Below are 20,319 nucleotides of genomic sequence, written 5' to 3'. Positions count from 1 at the left end.
TTAATTATTTTGATTAAACTGTCAAGAGTTCGTTCATATGATAAATAACGTATTATTTACAGTATATATATATACAAACTATAATATCAAATAGATGATAGTTAGTTAGTTTGGTTTTTTTTTTTTCATAGTGATTATGGGCCACAGAGAAACTTAAGGCATATTGATCTGTATGTAAATAATAATTATCTTTTTCGACCTTACACTTCTCTTAAACTAACAATCAAAAATTTTTATACAAGTCTAAATTTTGTTAACGAATTTAATCGGAAGTATTATACCAATTATGGATATAATTATATCAGTATAAATGTTTTGTTACCTAAGTGCAATGGCGACGCGCCCCACGAGACTCTTCGTACGGTTGCTATTTATGAATAAAGAAAATTATATTATATAAATATAATTTATACCCTTTAACACTCAGGAATAATGTAGCTTTATAACAGTTAATTTTATTTTTATTAGTTCATCTGTTTCGCTATAAACAACAAATCTTAGGATATATTTACAATTTGGTGAAACTGGAAGTTACATGATTTGATTTGGAATATGCGTGTTTTGGAAACTAAACAAAGAAGTATTTTGCATATTTCTACCGACTCTCTGACACCAAGCTCTTCTACAACCATATGAGTCGTTAAGGCGCTTCGTCCATCACTATCATATCGCTAAATAAACAATTACTAATTATGTGTAGGAATCCTTAATATATAATGTGTAGGATTCTAAATTAATTCATATAAAGCAAGTAAAATGCTTGAAATTTTGCTCACAGTGTAACTTTAGCTTGTACTTAAGTAATTCGCAGGCTTATGAGAACCACATTGATGTTACCCACATTCAGCCTAATTTAATTAACTTGCATTAAATTCTGTACGCACTAATTTCCCTTCGTACATTTGTACAAAGCCGTTGCTTTTGCCGTTTGCCTAACATTATGAATCATTATTAGCACACTCATCAAAAGCTAGTTTTTGTTGCATACAGCAGACAGGCAGGCGGGACCACCTGATGGTGGTTAGTTAACAATTCCTTACATCACCGATACCACCAACCTTGGGATCAGTATTATATATTTTGTACCTGTAGTTACACTGGCTAGCTTACCCCTCAAACCGGAACACAACAATACAGTTACTTAGGGAAGAATATATCGTCTGGTATCCACCTAGACGAGTTTGCATCAAACCTTACCAAGGAGTCCTTAATTAAATTACCCTTCTATTACGGATTTAAGATCGCCGCTAGTCTTGGGAAAGAGTTTGGAGCTCCACCGCTGCTCAGCTTTACGGGTTGACGGTCATTAAGTTTTCCTTCTATAAGCGGGTATCCTTACGACTTTTTCCTTTACAACTGTACACGAGGTAAATTACGAGCACTTCAGTTGCCTTGGTGTATTACCTTGTAATTATTAAATTTACAATACAGGTATAATTTATAATGTTGAGTATCGAACATTGGCAATAAAATGGTCCAGAGTATAGATATCCCTACTAATATTTTAAATGTAAGTAACTCTGTCTGTGTCAACTTCACGCTTAAACCGCTGAAGCGATTTAGAGGAAGTTTGGTATGGAGATATATTGAGTCCCGGAAAGGACATAGGTTATAGGTTTTTGACACGGAAATCCATCCCTTAAGAGTGTGAAAAAAGGGTTGGAAGTTTGAATGAGAAATCAATCAATAAAATTGATTATAATTTAACCTTTAGTATAGTTAATAGTTTCATCAATTTCGCGCAGATAAAGCCGCGTGTTCAGCCAGTAATAAATAAAATGAAAACGAATAATTTAAAAAGTATCCACTATTATATATGTACATCTATTTTATTTTACACAATCAACGAGCAAGTTTTATGTTAAATTTTGACTTATGTCAAACAAGTCACTCTATAATGGACTTGCACACATGTCGTTAACGGTAAATAACAAAAAGCCAATTAACATAGTAGACGTTAAAGTTTTTCAATTAAATATATAATACGAGTTATTGTAACTATTCATCTTGCTTGCATTTTATTACAGAGCAATCAAAATAAATAATCATATTTGATGAATATGGCAACACTAAAGTGCCATATGATTCAAAGTTATTCTTTTGTTTTGATAAAATGCATTCAAATGATAATTTTATTCGGCGAATGAAATAACGTAACAAGGAAATGTCGTTTCAAAATTTTTGACATTTTAATAAAAAAAAAAATGCAACATTTTGAATATCGAAAAATGTAATAACGCTTTTGCTTCATTCTTGAGAAATAAGAATTTATTATCGTGTTGTTCGCTTGTCCTTCTCCGATTTAAATAATTTATGTTAATGTTGCATTATATTATTTTAGTTATTTTAAGAGACAACGTTATAAGCTATTAACATCTATTCACAAACGACGGCGATCCCTCCATAATACTCTAATTAATTCTTAATAAAAAAAAAATCTGTCTTGATCTTAGCTGTCTCACGCACACAAAGATATCTTGTTAGCACGATCGTTACACACACTCATGCATACCGAAAATAGTGGAGGGGCGCGCCTCCGTGATTAAATCGATTTATAAAGTAAAAAATATATATTGTTTAAGATGCATAAGAGACATAATGAGTTCCCAAGGTTTGGTTTGAATTGGCAATCTTAGAGATGTTAATATTTCGTACAATAGTCTTTAGGCGGTGATGGCCAAGTGAAAATTAAAAGGCTTCATGTTTCTGTCTGGGCATAGGTGACTTGTTACCAACCTATACAAATTTTTGATACATAGATATGCCAATTATCAAATGCAAGAAAAGAACATAAGAAATAATTAATAGACACATTACCACCATCTAAAATAATTTTAACAAATTGAAAAGTTTAAAAAAATATATTAAAAAAAAAGTTGAAATAAAAAATAAACGTCATTCTTAATTTATAATCTACATTATTTTTGTGATTACATATAAATGTATAGTGTGAACGCGGTTTTATCTCGTAAGAATGCGTCACATGTAGAGTAGAGCGGTTGCGTCACATGGCTTTGTTTTCACCGCTTTCGATTTTATGCGCTTGCGCCGATCGCACGAACTAATGCTCACAACTGGAAACGTTGATATCGAGATATATCACTATCGTTCCTAATTAGTTCTGCAACATTCATACAAATTATTCGAGATTTTATCACGTAATAATACCTAAGTCAATTAAAAATATTTTTAATGTAAAATATTTATTTAAACAATTTATCAATTTTTTTATATTATTTTATGTTATTACATATAATAATATAAAAAAATTGTAAATTAAAAATTATACATGAATCGAACCAGATGATAAGCGATGTGATTTAAAACTGGAGATCATACCTAAGGTAACCTAATTGTGTTCTATAAAATTCAGTCACACATATATTCAACTACCCACCTTTCCACAACAAGGTGAATCTTCAAATCTTCTAAATAAAACGAAATCGGAGAAGCCCAGTAGTCACAATTACTTAGTAATAATTGCTAAGATTCTCTGATGTTTTGGAATGCGAAATATTTTAATAGGAACAAGAAATTCTGGTTATAGAAACTTATGTAATACTATGACAACTTATTCAAGATAATAAAAAGAACAAGTTTGATTCTCTTCGTATGTAATCGTCAGTACTCGTTAGGAAAGCCTGTCAACATATGTAGGTACGCACGTACACGACGGAAAGTCGGTTCACGGTTCATATAAATTATTAAGAACTTCTATTCATCTATCGAAATTTCTAATATACTTCAAACTATTTTAATACCTATATCATATTGCCTTTGCACAATTAAATAAATAAAAAAAAAAACAAAATTGCGTGTAGCGTCTCAAAGTATTGATAGATCTCTTGTCTTTACAACAGGTTAATAAAATTAAAAAAAAACGCGTGCATTTATACGTGACAGTGACACCTTTTTCTAGTTATTTCGTGTGTATGTGTGCACTTGTCGTTTGACAGTTACACGATTAAATACATATATTTTTTAATGTAAATTTATACAAATGATTTGTAAATTATAATCGTTGTGTGAATTCATTTGACATAAGTGCGTATCGCGTGCAAAACAGACATGTTCAGATTCATACTATTGATAATGAGATGTGATCGTCAGTTTGTTTTTTTTTTTTATATTATTGAGTGTTATTGATCGAAGGTTTTAGGAATAGCGTTTTTTATTTGAAAAATATACATAATAATGTGAGGACCGATACCGATCAGTTTTATTTTTTAATTAGTTTTGTATATTTTCTTCTTTTTTCTTTATTTTTCGATTAAAATGTTACAACGATTCGGTGTATAAAGGAGAAAAAAAAAACATATAAAATTAAATGACATTTTCAAATCAAATTTATTTCATTAATATTATCTATGAAAGTAACTCTGTCTGTTTTGTCTGTCGGCTTGTTGCTCTTTGATAAAATTTATTATGAAGGAAACTTGAATTTCAAGGACGGACATAGGCTATTTTTTAACACCTGACGATCAACCCCTAAAACGCGAGTGAAGCCGCGGGCGTCATAGAGATTGTAATAGAATGAACGCAATACTAGAACTACAACAGATTGTATTGTCAGCATGTGCAAAACCATGTGCAAAATCACAAATCACAATCAAATCAAGCAAATTGACACTAAGAAATATTAACCACACCACACATCGCTAATGTCAATTCTACCAACCTTGGAAACTAAGATGTATGCCCGTCGTGCCTGTATTTACCCTGTATCCTGTATGTATATGTATGTATGTAATGACATGATTCGTTAAAAAATAAGCATGTAACTTTCGCTAGTATGTTTTCTATTGCGTGAAATAGCGGAAAGCGAGCCATGAGACAGCACCTCCAGCAACTACAGGTTATTACTTAACTGTTTACATTAAATATCAATAAACACAGCCTTTGAAACTTTAACATTCGAGTATCATTATACAGAATAAATGTTTTCCTTAACTTGTTAATTTTGTTTACATTTAGCGTAAAGAATCGTCCTGTTTAAGACAGACTCTTAATCAAATTCACTCGGAACTGATACCCGGTTACTATATAAAGTTACGATTCGTTTTGCTTACGGATACAACTGTCTACTATCGGTCTGTTATTTAGAATATAATGCTACGAATAACGGATAGTCGCGTAAATAAGACATAATTTGATAGTATTGTTTCAATACAAATTGGATACGTCAATAAGATAATTCTGCTATCTTTAACCAAAACTGTAGAATTGTAGTTTGAATCTAGTATTCCAGCTTTGAATCGTGATTCAAAATACCAAGTAGTTTTAATTTAGTACCGCTCAGAAATCTCCATTTGATACATCAATCAGACCGCAATGTTGCCTAACCTGTGTCGTTGATAAATTGTCTTATAAATTTATAACAATCAGAACCTTACGTGCGCACTGAACTACAAACTTTTGTACAGAATAATCAAGGCGTAAATATGACGTAATAGATCGGTTAAGTTCATTCAATCTTTCGTTCATTCAATACCTATTAAGTTTGTACGTTATGTTTACAAAGGTTTTAATGCAAAATATTTTAATTTAGATACAGTATTATACAAAGTAGTCAATGCAAAATAAAGTGATCGCTACATAGGTATCAATAATTGTATTTGATATATTGAACAGTTTGTTTACTATTCACGAGATTAACATGTTTCTCATATATAATAAAATAATAACACATTTGATTTAATTTAGTGTTTATATATGTTAATTCACATACAATCCTTAAGTGTGCCCAAGGAAGCTTGGGGACAATTCTACAAAGTTATAGAAGATTCTTGACAAAAATACCTTCAGTTTAATTGTAACAGAGGGTCAATTCTGCTTATTTCTGGATCATATTGTTAGTAGAATAGATAAACGGCTGAATAGCAAAAATCGCGCTTCGATTCGATTGAGATAAAGTAAGAATTTATATTAAAATGTATGCCCTTATTCAGCAGCTTTTTCAAGCGCTTTTTCGTCATTTCACAGAACTTTAGTAAAAGTGACGCTATCAATTTTCGGAATGTAGAAATAATTTTAACTATTCATAATATATTAAACTATAGGTATTTGTTACATGTTAGTTACCTGTATTAATATATATATTTATCGAAAATATTACTAGTATTTATTAGTTGAATGAGATACACTTTATTGTATGGTGTTATAATAGGAGGCTCTGATGAAGGCATTTGCAATAAATCGTGGCATACATAATTATTGCTTTGAATAATAGTTTATTTTAAAATATATAATAATACAAAACATAATCTATACGAATATTATAAATGCAAAAGTAACTCTGTCTGTTAATTCTTCACGCTTGAACTGCTGAAGCGATTTAGATGAAATTTTATGTGGAGATAGTTTCAGTCCCGCGGAGGGCCATTGGGTGTTTTTTTGAATTCACCCTTTAAGGGGATAAAAGGGAGAGAGGTTTGTGTTATACATCGCGCGGTTAAAGTCGCAGTTTCATCTTGTATTTAATAAATCTATAATCTACATGAATTTACTTTGAAACGTGGCGTTTAATTGCGAGGTTATTAATGTAATAATTATCTTTGATAAATTTATTATCTTTATATAAAATAATCTCTATAATTAAAGTATTGTTTATTTGTTAAAACTTAATTTATTAATTAAATACAGTTAAGTCTTGTTTAAAATCAGTTTATTTCATCGTGTAATATAATTATTTAAATATAATACAACTATTCAAAACATATCATATTCAAGTAGGTTTTCACGATAACTTTGTAATTGTCATTACATAAGATTATATTAAACTAGTTGTCGCCCCCGGCTTCGCTCGCGTTTTAGGCTGGTCGCCAAGTGTTGATAAAACCATATTCCCTTCCCGGGCATTTAAATGGTTGGCTTTGAATGCGTAACAGATAGACAGAGATAAATTTTGCCTTTATAGTATTAGTTTAAATGCATCGCAGACTAAATCATCCAGTACATCCAGTGTGCTAGCTTAGTTAGTTACTCTTCTCCACCAACTAAATAACATAATATTATCATAAAATACAATTAAAATTTAAAAATAAATTGTCTATATAGAGTAGGTATGAATATAACATCGGTCATAAACTTGCCTTGGAGCTTGATAGTTTTAAGTATCAAGACTATTCTAGATGGACTATTCGATGAATAATATAAGAAGCCATACGCTTAGAAATTGACGAATAGAAGGAAAAATAATGCACCTATTCTAAATAAATCGGGATAGGGGTGAGCAAATGATGGCAATGATGAGCTTTTGTTATATACCGGCAATGATACGAGCCTATTTATTTTTGTCGTTATAATCAGTCGTTTGCAAAAAAAGTCGTTGATATGCATTCTTAATTTAAAATTTAATTTATATTCTATATAATTTTTAAGCAAATAAATTATACAGAATGCATTAAACGTCCTTTCTTGATCGTATAAGCGCGATATCAGTTGGGTAAAGTATATATTGCGAAATGACATTGTACAAAGGGAACGGCCGGTGAGGCAGAAAGTGTACGCGACCGGTTTAATTGGCACATATAAATAACCAGTTCAAAACATTCGATAAAACTTAGTACAGTCAGCAAAAAATGAATATTTTCTTAATTTTAATTTTCTAAAATGATTTTATATAGACTAGTAAATATTATTTAATAATAAATAATATCATGATAATGGGGTCCTCCTGGCAGAATAATTCTCGTTCTCAAGGGTGACTTGACAAGTTGAAGTCAACTGGTGACAGGACGGCTGGTTCATTTTTTGCCCAGAAAATCGGAATTGCGATTCATCTTAAACATTCTTGCCAACATTCCTCGCTTTCATGATTTGTACACTTACTATTTTTAAGTTTTATTTGTATATAGTGAATAACAACGATAATAATTCCTAAAATAATTTGTTTTGATTTTGCAAAAGATATAAATTTAAATTGAATGTACAACGGAAGAGTTTTTAATACTGCATTTGACGTTTTAGTATTACGACAAAATTTTATAACTATATTTATTTGCGCACGGTCTTTTTAAAAGAGCTATGAATAAAATCTTTGATCCTCGATTATTGGCATATACGAAGCTTTATATGACTCATGCAATTGATACATAAATATGGATCTCGTATCACCGTAATTTTTCGTTTTAAGCGCATAGCTGTTTACTTGGAACGAGTTTTACCAGCGCAGACTTCTGTTTTGGATCAAGTGTTATGTATTTTATTATATACTAGTATCTGCGCGCGAGTTAATCAAACAAAAATCTATATGCCATTCCAGAATGGTATTTATGTCTGTGCCATATTTTATACACATCCGTTCTGTCGTACTGATTGATTAACAAACATCCATCCATCTGAACTTTCACATTAGTAAATATAGTAAGCAGTAAGATTTATCGTCCACTCTTGTTTATATATTGTCGCCCCTCTACTCTCCACCATATGATTTGTAACTCTTTTTTTTTAATTTATCTAAATTTTTTTTCTCTTTTATTAGACTTCAGACTCTACTGTTGTGTTCCGGTTTGCAGGATGCGTAAGACAGTGTAAATTCAGGCACAAGAGACATATCATCTTAGTTCCCAAGATTGGAGATGCATTGGGGATGTCTAGAATAATTAATATTTCTTATAGCTCCGTTATCCATAGGCGGTGGTGACCAAGTACCATCAAGTGGCCCATATGCACGTCCACCTACCATTGTCATAAAAAAAGGTTGAAAGTGATTTCAACCAATGAACCGCCACGGTGTTTTCTTCACGACATTTATTTCCTGCAACGAACGCCATTAATTATTTTAAACACATTAAGCATTCGAAAATTTAGCTTTGGTTATTCAGGGTATGAATCCACGGTCTAATTATTGCAATTGTATAATAAGTATGATATAAAAATCCACCTATCACTTCAATTAAAGGCTTGAAAAGGAAAGCATCCTATTACATGGGATACAAATCTGTCAATCAAGGATTTCCACGTGTACGGGCAGTCTTCATTATAAATATAAATCTTGTACTATAATATTTATTCCTCTTTCAATAAAGACTAAAATAGCATTTCTGTAGTACTGTCTTGTATAGAATTGTCGAGTGTACGGTGTTTGGACGTAACAACTGGACCGAGCAGCGTGTTGGCCGGTTTCTTACATAAAATTACGTAAACCCGTAGGTTGATCGCTCTACCGTCACGTGACTCGGTAATTAATTATTGCAAGTAGCTTGTTTTTGTTTATTAAAGGAAATGTCTTTTTTATTTATAACATGGGCAAGGCTCGTTTATTCGCGTATAAGTTTGTGCATGATTTCTGACATTATACGTGTTATGATGGAATTATAAATGTCCCACTACTGGACTAAGTTCCTACTCCATTTGAGAAAAGATTGCAGGTTTCCTTCCGATATGATTTACCGCCGAGCACACGATTAAAAATAAACATTGATTAAGCACCTGAAAATTTATTGGTGCTTACTCGGGATTAAATCAAGAAATACATACAATTTAAATAAATACACATTGGACAACATCACATACATTACTCTGATCCCAATGTAAGTAGCTAAAGTACTTGTGTTATGGAAAATCAGAAGTAACGACGGTACAACACACACCCAGACCCAAGACAACATAGAAAACTAATGAACTTTTTCTACATCGACTCGGCCGGGAATCGAACCCGGGACCTCGGAGTGACGTACCCATGAAAACCGGTGTACACACTACTCGACCACGGAGGTCGTCGGTCGTCGTTCTTTTTTAGTCAAAAATTCGGATACATTTGCGCTAAGGTTGCACTGAATATTCCAGTCTAGTCCAATTCGCCACTGAATCAAAATATAATATCAGATCATTTTTTTCTTAACATGAGATATTTATACTGTAAACATAAATCCCATTAAAATGATTTCCATGCAAATGTTTCATGTAAATCAATTAAATCAGTAATAACAGTCAATCAATTATAATTTACGACAACGGATGCGCGAAACGTCCATTTTAAATTGAAAATTACACATACTTTTGTAGTATGACCGACGTGATTGACATTTATAGGTTAATTTTCAAACATGCAACATCAAATTTGATTCCATAACATCTTTAAAAATCTTTGAAACAAGCTGATTATAATAGCCTGTAAATTTCCCACTGCTGGGCTAAGACCTCTTCTCCCATCAAGGAGAAGGTTTGGGGCTTATTCAGCCACGCTGCTCTAATGCGAGATGCCACATGTGGCTGAATTTCGTTGAAATTAGGCACATGCTTTCGTCGCGATGTTTTCCTTCACCGCCAAGCACAAGATCTATTATAAACTCTAATTAAGCACATGAATATTCAGTGTTGCTTGCCTGGGTTTGAAATCATTAATCAGTTAAGATACACGCGTTCTAATCACTGGGCTATATAGGCTCTCGGCTGATAATAATGATACAATATATCAAAACATACAGCGCCTTTTGCGTAACGCGTGTTCAAAAAAATCAGTTATTTATATAGATGTATAAATATATAGAAGATGTTTTTGAATTCAATCAGATGTTCATTGGAGCTTATTCTTTATATTATATATTAATTACTATTTATTATTATATTCAATTAAGAATTAATTATAATATATTAATATTAGATCTTCATAGTTAAGATGTATAGAGACTTAATAAGAAAATAATAAAAAACGATACTTTAAAAAAAAAAATAGCAAACTAAACCGACCTAATATACAAATTATAGTAAGCTAGTTGTTGCCCGCTGCTCCATTCGCATTTTAGGTGATTGTCGTTAGGTTTTAGGCATAAGAAGCTTATGCCTGTAGCTTTTGTCCTTCATTGGAAATCAATCTTGCTCAATAGCAAGTTACATCAAATTCGGTTCAGTAGTTTGGCCGTGAAAGACCAACAGACAGAGTTACTTTCGCATTTGTTATATTAGTATAGACATACGCGCTCTAAAATATTGTACTGTGGTATTATAGTTATTTTTTATTATATATATCTTGCGCAAGACGGCTGGCAGGAGCTGGATGCGAGTTGCCGAAGAAAGACCACAGTGGCGTGCATTTGGAGAGGCCTATGTCCAGCAGTGGACGAATGCGGGCTGATTATGATGATATATATCTTAAATTCTTGAGGAATGGTTATTCGTAATAATCTTTTAGTAATTTATATAAAGACATGTTTCGTTTGTTATCGTTAAATAAATTAACATGGATCTAAATATTATTCATATGGAGCAAATATACTTGAACATACTCATACACTATAGTGTATCTCAACAATTTCATCAGAATATCCATTACAGCCGGGGTTCTATTAATAACTATAAAGCGAAATGAAGTCGGAGAATAAGAGAGGTCTCTCGTTAGTACGGCCGAGTAACTACTAATGTTACTATTGCTTCTGATCCACCTGATCCAACCCTCCATACAGATTTCCTGCGGAGCAATGCCGTAACGACTTTTTTTTTATGGCATAGGTGGCAAACGAGCAGGAGGCTCACCTGATGGAAAGTGACTACCACCGCCCATGGACATCTGCAACGCCGGGGGGCTTGCAGGTGCGTTGCCGGCCTTTCAGGAAAGAGTACGCTCTTTTCTTAAAGGTTCCCAAGTCGTATCGGTTCGGAAAAACCGCCGGCGAAAGCTGGTTCCACAGAGTGGTTGAGCGAGGCAGAAAATGTCTTAAAAATCGCGCTGTTGTGGATTTTCGGACATCTAGGTGATGCGGGTGATATTTAAAATGCGACTGCTCGCTGGTTACCCTTCAAAACCATCACAGCTTGTTAGATAACAGAATGTAACAACAAGTCTCGTCATACTTAACCATTGACCTTATTTAACTTCTGCAATGTGTTATACTTATACGATTACAGATTAAAAATTATGATTGCTCAGCCTTGGACGGTTTTGCAACCAATATTGCGGAAGCTAACGAGAGTTACATTTGTAAAATCGTAAATCAAATTGATTTATTGTATGCTAAAACATTCTCCAATACTTAAAATATGTCACGGTTGAAATTGTAACTATTAAATTAAAAAAAAACTAAAAGATTTATTATTCATGTTTTTTTTTTTTAATTGATTGTTTTTGTTGTATTTGGGCAAGGACCTCTGTAATAGATTGAACTTGATGTTATCTTAGAACTGAAATTATTATTTTTAGTCTTAGTAATTTATCAGTTTTAACGTAAAATTTTAGCCCTGAACTCGACCTTTTTAAATTGCCGATCAATGTCAAACGTACAATTAAATCATTGTAATTTAATCCGAATTGGAATTGGTTGATGACAGCTGATGACGTGATATGCGACCAATGAGCAATCATAGATCAACCATGATCAGTAATAAATCTAAGTAATCAGATTAATAAATCTGATTTTGACAAGCGTTCTAAATACATATGTGGTGGCTTATGAAAAAGGTATGAATCTATTCACACAGTTTACTTTTGTGAGATTATTTTACACACATTTTAATTTAAAGCAGTTAAGTTGTATATTTCGGAAGTGGATATAAGTACCTAATAACCGTTAATGATAACTCAAGTATCGGATCGTATTGCTTCACATATTACCTTGCACTACACTGGCTATAAAATGTATTCGAAAATAATCTTTATTACTATCAACATAAGACTTAAATAACCAAACACTTTTGACTGATATGACTTGACTGAATATGAAAAGGACAGTCTATTAGATTTATTACTGTTTGATATTTCAGTTTTAAATTTTGAACGTCCGTTATTTAATACCTAAATGGCGTAACCTACAAATTATGCTTAAGGTGATATTACTTAAAGAATTCTGACTCATTCTTTCGAATGTCAAATCAATGACGGTAGCAAGAGATAAATATATTTAACTGAGCACCCGCTGAATTGAGTAAAGTCGAATATGTATAGAATATGTTTATACAGAATGGAACTTTGAGATAGAGCTGGCTTTTTAAACCGCTGTAACTACGTGAATAACGTTGCAACGTTTATAAGTGTAGCGTTCGAAATTCTAAAATTCGATATACTATTGGATTAGGTATAGGATTTCACTTCCGTTGCGTGTACTGAATAGAGCGTATTTTTTTTCTGTTAGACTTTTTATTATATATCTGTAAATAATTTTGTAATTATATGAAAGAAACCGAAAATTATATTTATTAGATATAATTTATAGAGATGTATATGAGATAATAATCAAAATCAAAATATTCTTTATTCAAAGAAGTTCATAAAAGCACTTTAGAATCGTCATGTTACAGTGTGGAGTAAAATGTATTTTTGACATAAAAAAAAAAAAAAAATGTAGAGCTGAAGAACCAGCAAGAATATCAGTTAATATTTTCCAACTTTTAATGTATTAAAATAATATATTATATAGGTACGAATATGACAATAGTAATAATAATAAATTAATTTACATTAAAGATGTCGATATTATTGGAATTAATTTATTTATTTAGTTAATTACACAATAAAATAAGAATATGCTTAATAAAACTGTTTTGTTTTAATATGATAGCCGAGATTGCTCATCGACTTGAACGCTTTAATCTTACCCGTCAGTGTGAAAAGTTCTTTGCCCATCAGTGGGATACACTTACGTGATTACATGCTCTTACTCACTTATAGTTAAAAAAACAACTTTCCAAAGAGAACTTGAACTACTTATGTGTTATGAGTTATGACCTAAAAATAATTCAGATTAAAAATTGAATGATATATTTCAATGAAAACGACTTTACCAATGTCATAGCGCAAATATTACATATATACAATTAGTTGCAAGACAATTTGAGTCTTGCAACTAATGTACTTGCTGAGAGTTAACAGCATTATGAATTTTAGTAAGATCAAAATTTTTTGCAAACTTAACAATTTATAGTCAGACATACTATATTAGGTAATGAATTCTTTAAATATGTTTCAGTTTGAAGTCTTAGAGAGATAGCATATATCGAGTAACAAGGGATACTAAAATATTAGATCACAAGCTTGAGATTGAAGGTGTAAGGAAGAATCTATACTTCTTGCAAGACCAACATATTTGGACGAAGATTACCAGTAGCCCAATAGCGTGTCTGCAATCTAGAAATAAATTAAAATTAAATAATACCGTCTATGCACACGTCATTCCACCCTCCCGACGTCAAAGACATCCTAAGCCGAGGCCTCACAGGAGGCACCCTTAGGACGCGTGTACTCTGAGCCCTTAAGTGGGCTCTCAACACCCGGCTTGAGTATTTGAATTCACCCGCTAACGCTACAGAGGCAAATGGGGCAGCGGTAAGTGGTCACCACCACCCATAAACAATGGCGCTGTAAAAAATATTAATCATTCCTTACACCGCTAATGCGCCACCAACCTTGGGAACTAAGATGATATGTCCCTTGTGCCTGAGTTTAAACACGGTCTACTACTAAAAGGAACACAACAATACTGAGTACTGTTGTTTGGCAATAGAATACATGATGAGATGGTAGTACCTACCCAGACGGGCTTACAACTTCATTCCTAACAACACCAAGGCGCTATCAACCCTGGGTACCAAGATGTTATGTCCTCTGTGTCTTTAATTACAGTGGCTCACAAACCAAACCGGAACAAAACAATAATAATCTGTTTGGTAGTAGAATATATGGCGGGCCAAAATCTATAATTACATATCATTACGTACAGAAAAAAAAAGTAACCGAAACTTAACCACAGAGTATAAAGCAAAAAACAGTTTCTGATTACACAGATTAGTAATCAATCGCGTATTAGATTAAATTTCTTATAAGTTTAGCGTAATCCGTTACGGTTCGACGGATATGTCTATTTTTGTTATTTATTTTTTTAATTAATTTGCAATAAAGACTTATTGAAATATGATCTTTATCAGAATATTATAACAGCAAGATTGCATATCATGATCGCTGGAAACGAAATATGTATGTACTTTAAATATCATATGATTACTTACTCAATATTAAAATCTTCAAAATTCTAATTGATGATTTAAATTATTTAAATTACGTAACACGTTAATTGTCTTATTAAAAACTATCACCGGTTCAGAAAAGAAAATACTGGCGAAAGATACTGAGCAATTTTTTTGTCAGTTTGTATTTATTTACATATAATCATTGGAGCATAACATAGCCCTGGTAGATCGTTTTGTTACCAAGCTATGCTGACATATATGAACTCACTAATTGTACGTTTTGCATATAAATATTACATTATTTATTTTTTTTAGAAAATGAAGAATTTTATACGCTTTCTGGGATCCTATCGTATTTCTATATTTGCTCACAAACGAGTTACTAATTCTATGCATTCGAGTAACAGGAGTAATTAGTTTATGTTTCATCCTTGTACCAATGTTATAAGTATCACATTCTGTTACGTATTGGTAATATAAAGAGTTGACCAACGCTTGAATATTGTGAGTTATATTTGTATAAATATAAAATAAACAATTGCTCTAAGGGGGTTGTTAAATAACCAAAAAAGGGTACAAGTCATAGAGTAAATAAGAGTAAGCTATAACATATATACATATTATAAGTATAGCTTATATATTTGTTACATAGATCAAAATTATAGACTATTTTTTTTTTTCTTCTCTAAGTTAATTAGTTCTCCTAAGTTTATGTAGTGATGTTTTTTGTTTTTATTTTGTGATTTTTGCGTAATGTTTTTGTTTTATTTTTGAATTAATGTGTGGACTTTTTAATTGTACACTGTTTGTAGTTTGTATATGTTATGTGCACTTGTCATTGACGTACATATCTGATATTTTAATATAGTCGCTTTGGCTGTAAATGTTTAATATGTATGTTGTAAGTGTGCTTGTTTAAATAATAAAAAAAATATATATATATATATATATATTCGTTAATAGCTGCGTAACCCACGCGGCTTTGAAGCATCTACTCGATTACACGCCCCCTGTAGCTTGCTTATTTATACTCTAAGATACAGTCACGCATGCTCATGTGTTCAATGTTAGCGCTAACAGAATCAAAAAGTTTATGCTTACTAATAAATAGAGTAAATACATTACTCTTCACCGTAGTCGGAAAATAAAAATTATATTCAAAACTCTGATATATTAAAACAAACGAACACAGAAACACAATGGCATCATGGCATGCCGTAATATGAACTACATAAATCATACCATCATAATTATAATGGGGAAAAAATACTTCGAACAAATTATTGCAGAGCATAAAAAGAGTCGAATGGCTGATTTACGTACTTTAATATAATTATGATTGTTTTATTGAAGTCTCTGCAATTGTAAAGGTCCGGCTAGACTCTCGCTTGCCGCTTATTTGTGCTAACCAGTTTGCGCGGGTAAGCGCTGTATGAACCTGTGAGAAAATTCACACAACTATATAGCCTATTCCAATCGAAGTAGGAATAAAGATAAACAAACCATAGATTTACGTATTTCATGCGATTAACACTTTTACACTTAATTTCTTATATCCACTTGGATTTTACTTCCAAAATACCGGTAACAGTTTGGTAGACGTTCAAAACGCCATTGTTTCGCAAATCCATAGTGTATATCATAGATAAATCAAGCTCTCGACCCAATGATATCGCGTCAATATGCTGTCAAATGTTGTTTACTTTGCTTTTCCCCTGTTATTGTTGGAATAGAGTGCAGATCTATTCGCACAGGAAGGCGCACCCTACATTTTTTTTTATAATAAAATTAACTTAACAAATAAAATATTATTTACATTTGTTTGGTGTATTAACTCTTATCCGTCTCACGCATATATCATATAACCATGATATATTTGCAATAACATTAAATTATATAAAAAATATTAAAACAACCACTTTAATAAATACGTCATATTGTTTTTGTTTATGCATTATAACTGTTATTTTTCACGTACAACGAAACGCTAAGCAATCTCTCAATTGGACTGCGGAAATAAGTCAGTGTAGTCGGACCATTACACAAGTTTTTTTTTAATGGCTTTAATTGTACCATCTGTCTGATGGGAGGAAACGTGATACAATTTCTGATCTGATAACCATAGTGGTTATAGATGAATCATAGACAAGAGCTTTTTAATGTGTTATTATTATCGATATCGAATATTTTATAAAATATTTCCTTAGAAATTATTATTGTAATGTATATAATTTAATTATATACGGTTTAACGAGTTTATAATATTTTATATAATAATAATACAGACGACATCTTAAAACAAACATTTTATCGCGAAGTGTTACGATAGTTTGTGAACGTTTGCTTTGAAGTAAGTCTTGTATCAAGTTTTCATGTAGTTTATTCTAGAATTAAAAACATCAGATGAAGGTTTGCGTATAAGATATCCGAACGTCTTAAGATATATATTTTACATAAATTATAATTATGGAATTTAACTTTTTCTGAGCGTTCGATATTAATAATATCGACGCAGAGGTTATGTAAATATATTATATAATCTGTACCAATTCGGTTGATGCTGCCTTCGTAATATGATAACGCAATTGAGGTGTTTTTTTAATTTAGGTACATGACCTCTTGTACATAATACCGAGCTTCTGACTTTGCAAAGTCAATACAACCCGGGATAATGTATTCCGCATATTTTTTTATGATGTAGGTACAGGTGGACAGGTGGATGGTAATTTTACACCACCGCCGCTAAATATTAACCATTCCTCCCTTTATTTGAAATAATAGCTATAATACCCCATTTTAACAAATAGCTCAAGGGATCAGGATCGAAGCTGCGACTTTTAACAACGCTAGATGGCAACCATTGCGCAATTAGCGTCACTTCTAATTTCCTTGGTGTTGTCGGTATTCCGAACCAGTTCTTTGTACTTAATATGATCTTGTAAAATGACTCAAAATTCTACTTCAATAAAGACATTGACTGAAAAAAAAATCTAACATCTATGAATATCTTATTGCTTAGAAAATTTTAGAGACATCGATCTTGAAGCCTTACAATTATGATTAGTTTTTACTGCATTAGTTAATACTATACTTTACAAAAAGCCAATTAATTATTGGTTTCTACTGTTTCTTTAGGTATTGCCATAAAATAAAATCTTCCTCGAACAATGCGTTGACATTAGCAAAAATAATTATTCTGTTCAGTCTAGTTAAGTGCATCCATACAAATTCTTCAACACAAGTCTTGTAGTGTAATATGTAGGTATATACGTTCAAACAAAGGTCGAATCGGAACTATGATTATTTACCGTAAACATTTATTAATAGATAATTGCATTCTCGCCATTGACATTTGATATAGGAAATAATATCTGACCCAAATAGAGTTCACGAACTGTTTTAATAAATAACATTTACTTTTTATTTGTTACAGATAATCTCTGAACTTCACATCATAGATAAACTATTCAGAGGCAAACTCCTTGCTCCAACCTCAAGGCGATGACAGTACAGTGACAGTATCGTAACATACGGTGTCTTGAAACAAAATTTAATAAAATTATGTGTATTGGTTCCTTAAAAAGATAGTGATTGAAATTTATTAAGTTTTCCGTTAAATTTAAAATGGCGTCGTGGAAATCGTGTATATGGACAGTTTTCGTTGTGGTGTGTCTGTTAGGGAAGATATCAGGGTTGGATAATGGGTTGGCATTAACCCCACCGATGGGATGGCTGGCGTGGGAACGCTTCAGATGCAACACTGACTGTAAGAATGACCCTGACAACTGTATAAGGTAAGTTTATATTATATTAACTCATTTCAATTTAACTCAAATATTTTTTTCAGTCATTATACATTCAGTTGTGTTAGCATTATTAATAATTAAATAATCAAACATAGAAAATAGTTCGCAATAATTTACTAGAGAAAATTATGATCAATTTAGTGTTCATTACATGTAAGAAATTATTCGTTTTCACTTATAATAAAAGCGATGACAGTTAGAAGTGATTACCGAGAAATATATCTTTCATGCAATAATAATAGATTGTGTCTTATTAATAGTATTGATACATTAAGAGTTTATTTTAATTATACTCTATTTTAATCTGTCACTTGAAATAAATCGGAGTAAGTGTTATGGATAAAGATTTCACTTGATAAAGTTTCTACCGAAATATATAAAATTCGGGTTTCGTAAAGTTCTGTTACCGGATTTGAACATATATACGTTTAAACAAGTAACAATTGTAAATGTCTCTGCTGGGCTAGGCCTCTTTCCTTTTCCTCTTTCCTTAGGGATAAGGTTTTGGAACTAATTGTCGCTGCTCCAATGCAGAATTTCATTTAATTAATATAAAATAAATTGAGATACATGCAGGTTTCCTCAGGTTGTTTGCCTTCACTGCTCATGGCAATGGCAATCCATTGATGCTTGCCTGGGTTTGAACCCACAATCATCGGGTAAGATGCACGCGTTCCAGCCACTAGACCACCTCGGCATATCTATCTATAAATAGTATAAAATATATACTTGGTAGAAGGGCTTGGTGCAAGTCCCGCTGGGACCATCACTGCACCACGCACTCATCAGGTATTCTACCGCCAAACACCAGCGTTAATGTTTACCGGTTTGAATGGTTTGAGTGAGCCAGTGTAACTATAGGCACAATGGACATAACATGTTTATATATTTTCCCAGTGACCGTCTCTTCCGTACGATGACAGACATCCTCGTCAATGAGGGCTATGCGGCTGCTGGCTACGAATATATCAACGTGGATGACTGCTGGCCTGAAAGGGAACGTGACCCCAGGGGTCGCCTGGTACCTGACAGAGAACGATTCCCCTACGGAATGAAGAGCTTGTCTGATTATGTGAGTACTTACTTATTTATTTAATGAATAAGGGAAAGGGTGTATTGTTCATATTTTGATTGCCAAAGTCGATATCAAAATCCTTGTTCAATATAAATGCGTTACACTTGCTTTGATTGGCAAAAAATTAGTACCATTTGGCAATTTTTCTGCATCGCACAATCACTCTGTTTTTCCGAACCGATACGACTTGAGAACCTACAAGAAAAGAGCGTACTCATTCCTTAAAGGTCGGCAACGCACCTGCAAGCTCCCCGGTGTTGCAGATATCCATGGGCGGTGGTAATCACTTTCCATCAAGTGAGCCTCCTGCTCGTTTGCCCCCTACAAAATAAAAAAATGTAGTATCTTCGACTAGAAAACTAATTTTAAAAATTTTTTTTTTCTACGGTTCCCGAATTAGTGTTACAATATCTTGTTCCACCACGCTGTTCCGATTCGGGTAAGTGGTTTCACATGTGGCAGAATTTCATCCGCCTACCGTGACCATGATATTGATTAATTATAAGTATAATTCAAGCACACAACACAGACTTGGACTTC

At 32.4% G+C, this 20,319-nt stretch overlaps 1 protein-coding gene across 1 annotated transcript in view; it reads left to right on the top strand.

Annotated features, from left to right (window-relative positions):
• LOC125072376 (alpha-N-acetylgalactosaminidase) overlaps positions 1-20,319 on the top strand; it is a 70,116-nt gene that overhangs the window by 13,640 nt on the left and 36,157 nt on the right. Inside the window, exons 2-3 of the mRNA XM_047682995.1 lie at positions 18,332-18,692; positions 19,602-19,776. Coding sequence (XP_047538951.1) covers positions 18,523-18,692; positions 19,602-19,776 — 345 coding nt within the window. The 5' untranslated portion in view covers positions 18,332-18,522. The remainder of the gene's footprint in view (positions 1-18,331; positions 18,693-19,601; positions 19,777-20,319) is intronic.

Source organism: Vanessa atalanta, chromosome 21 (genome assembly GCF_905147765.1).
Source record: "Vanessa atalanta chromosome 21, ilVanAtal1.2, whole genome shotgun sequence".
Taxonomy (NCBI): Eukaryota; Metazoa; Arthropoda; class Insecta; order Lepidoptera; family Nymphalidae; genus Vanessa; species Vanessa atalanta.
The sequence above is the reverse complement of the archived record's forward strand: the minus strand, read 5'-3'. Positions and strand labels throughout refer to the sequence as shown.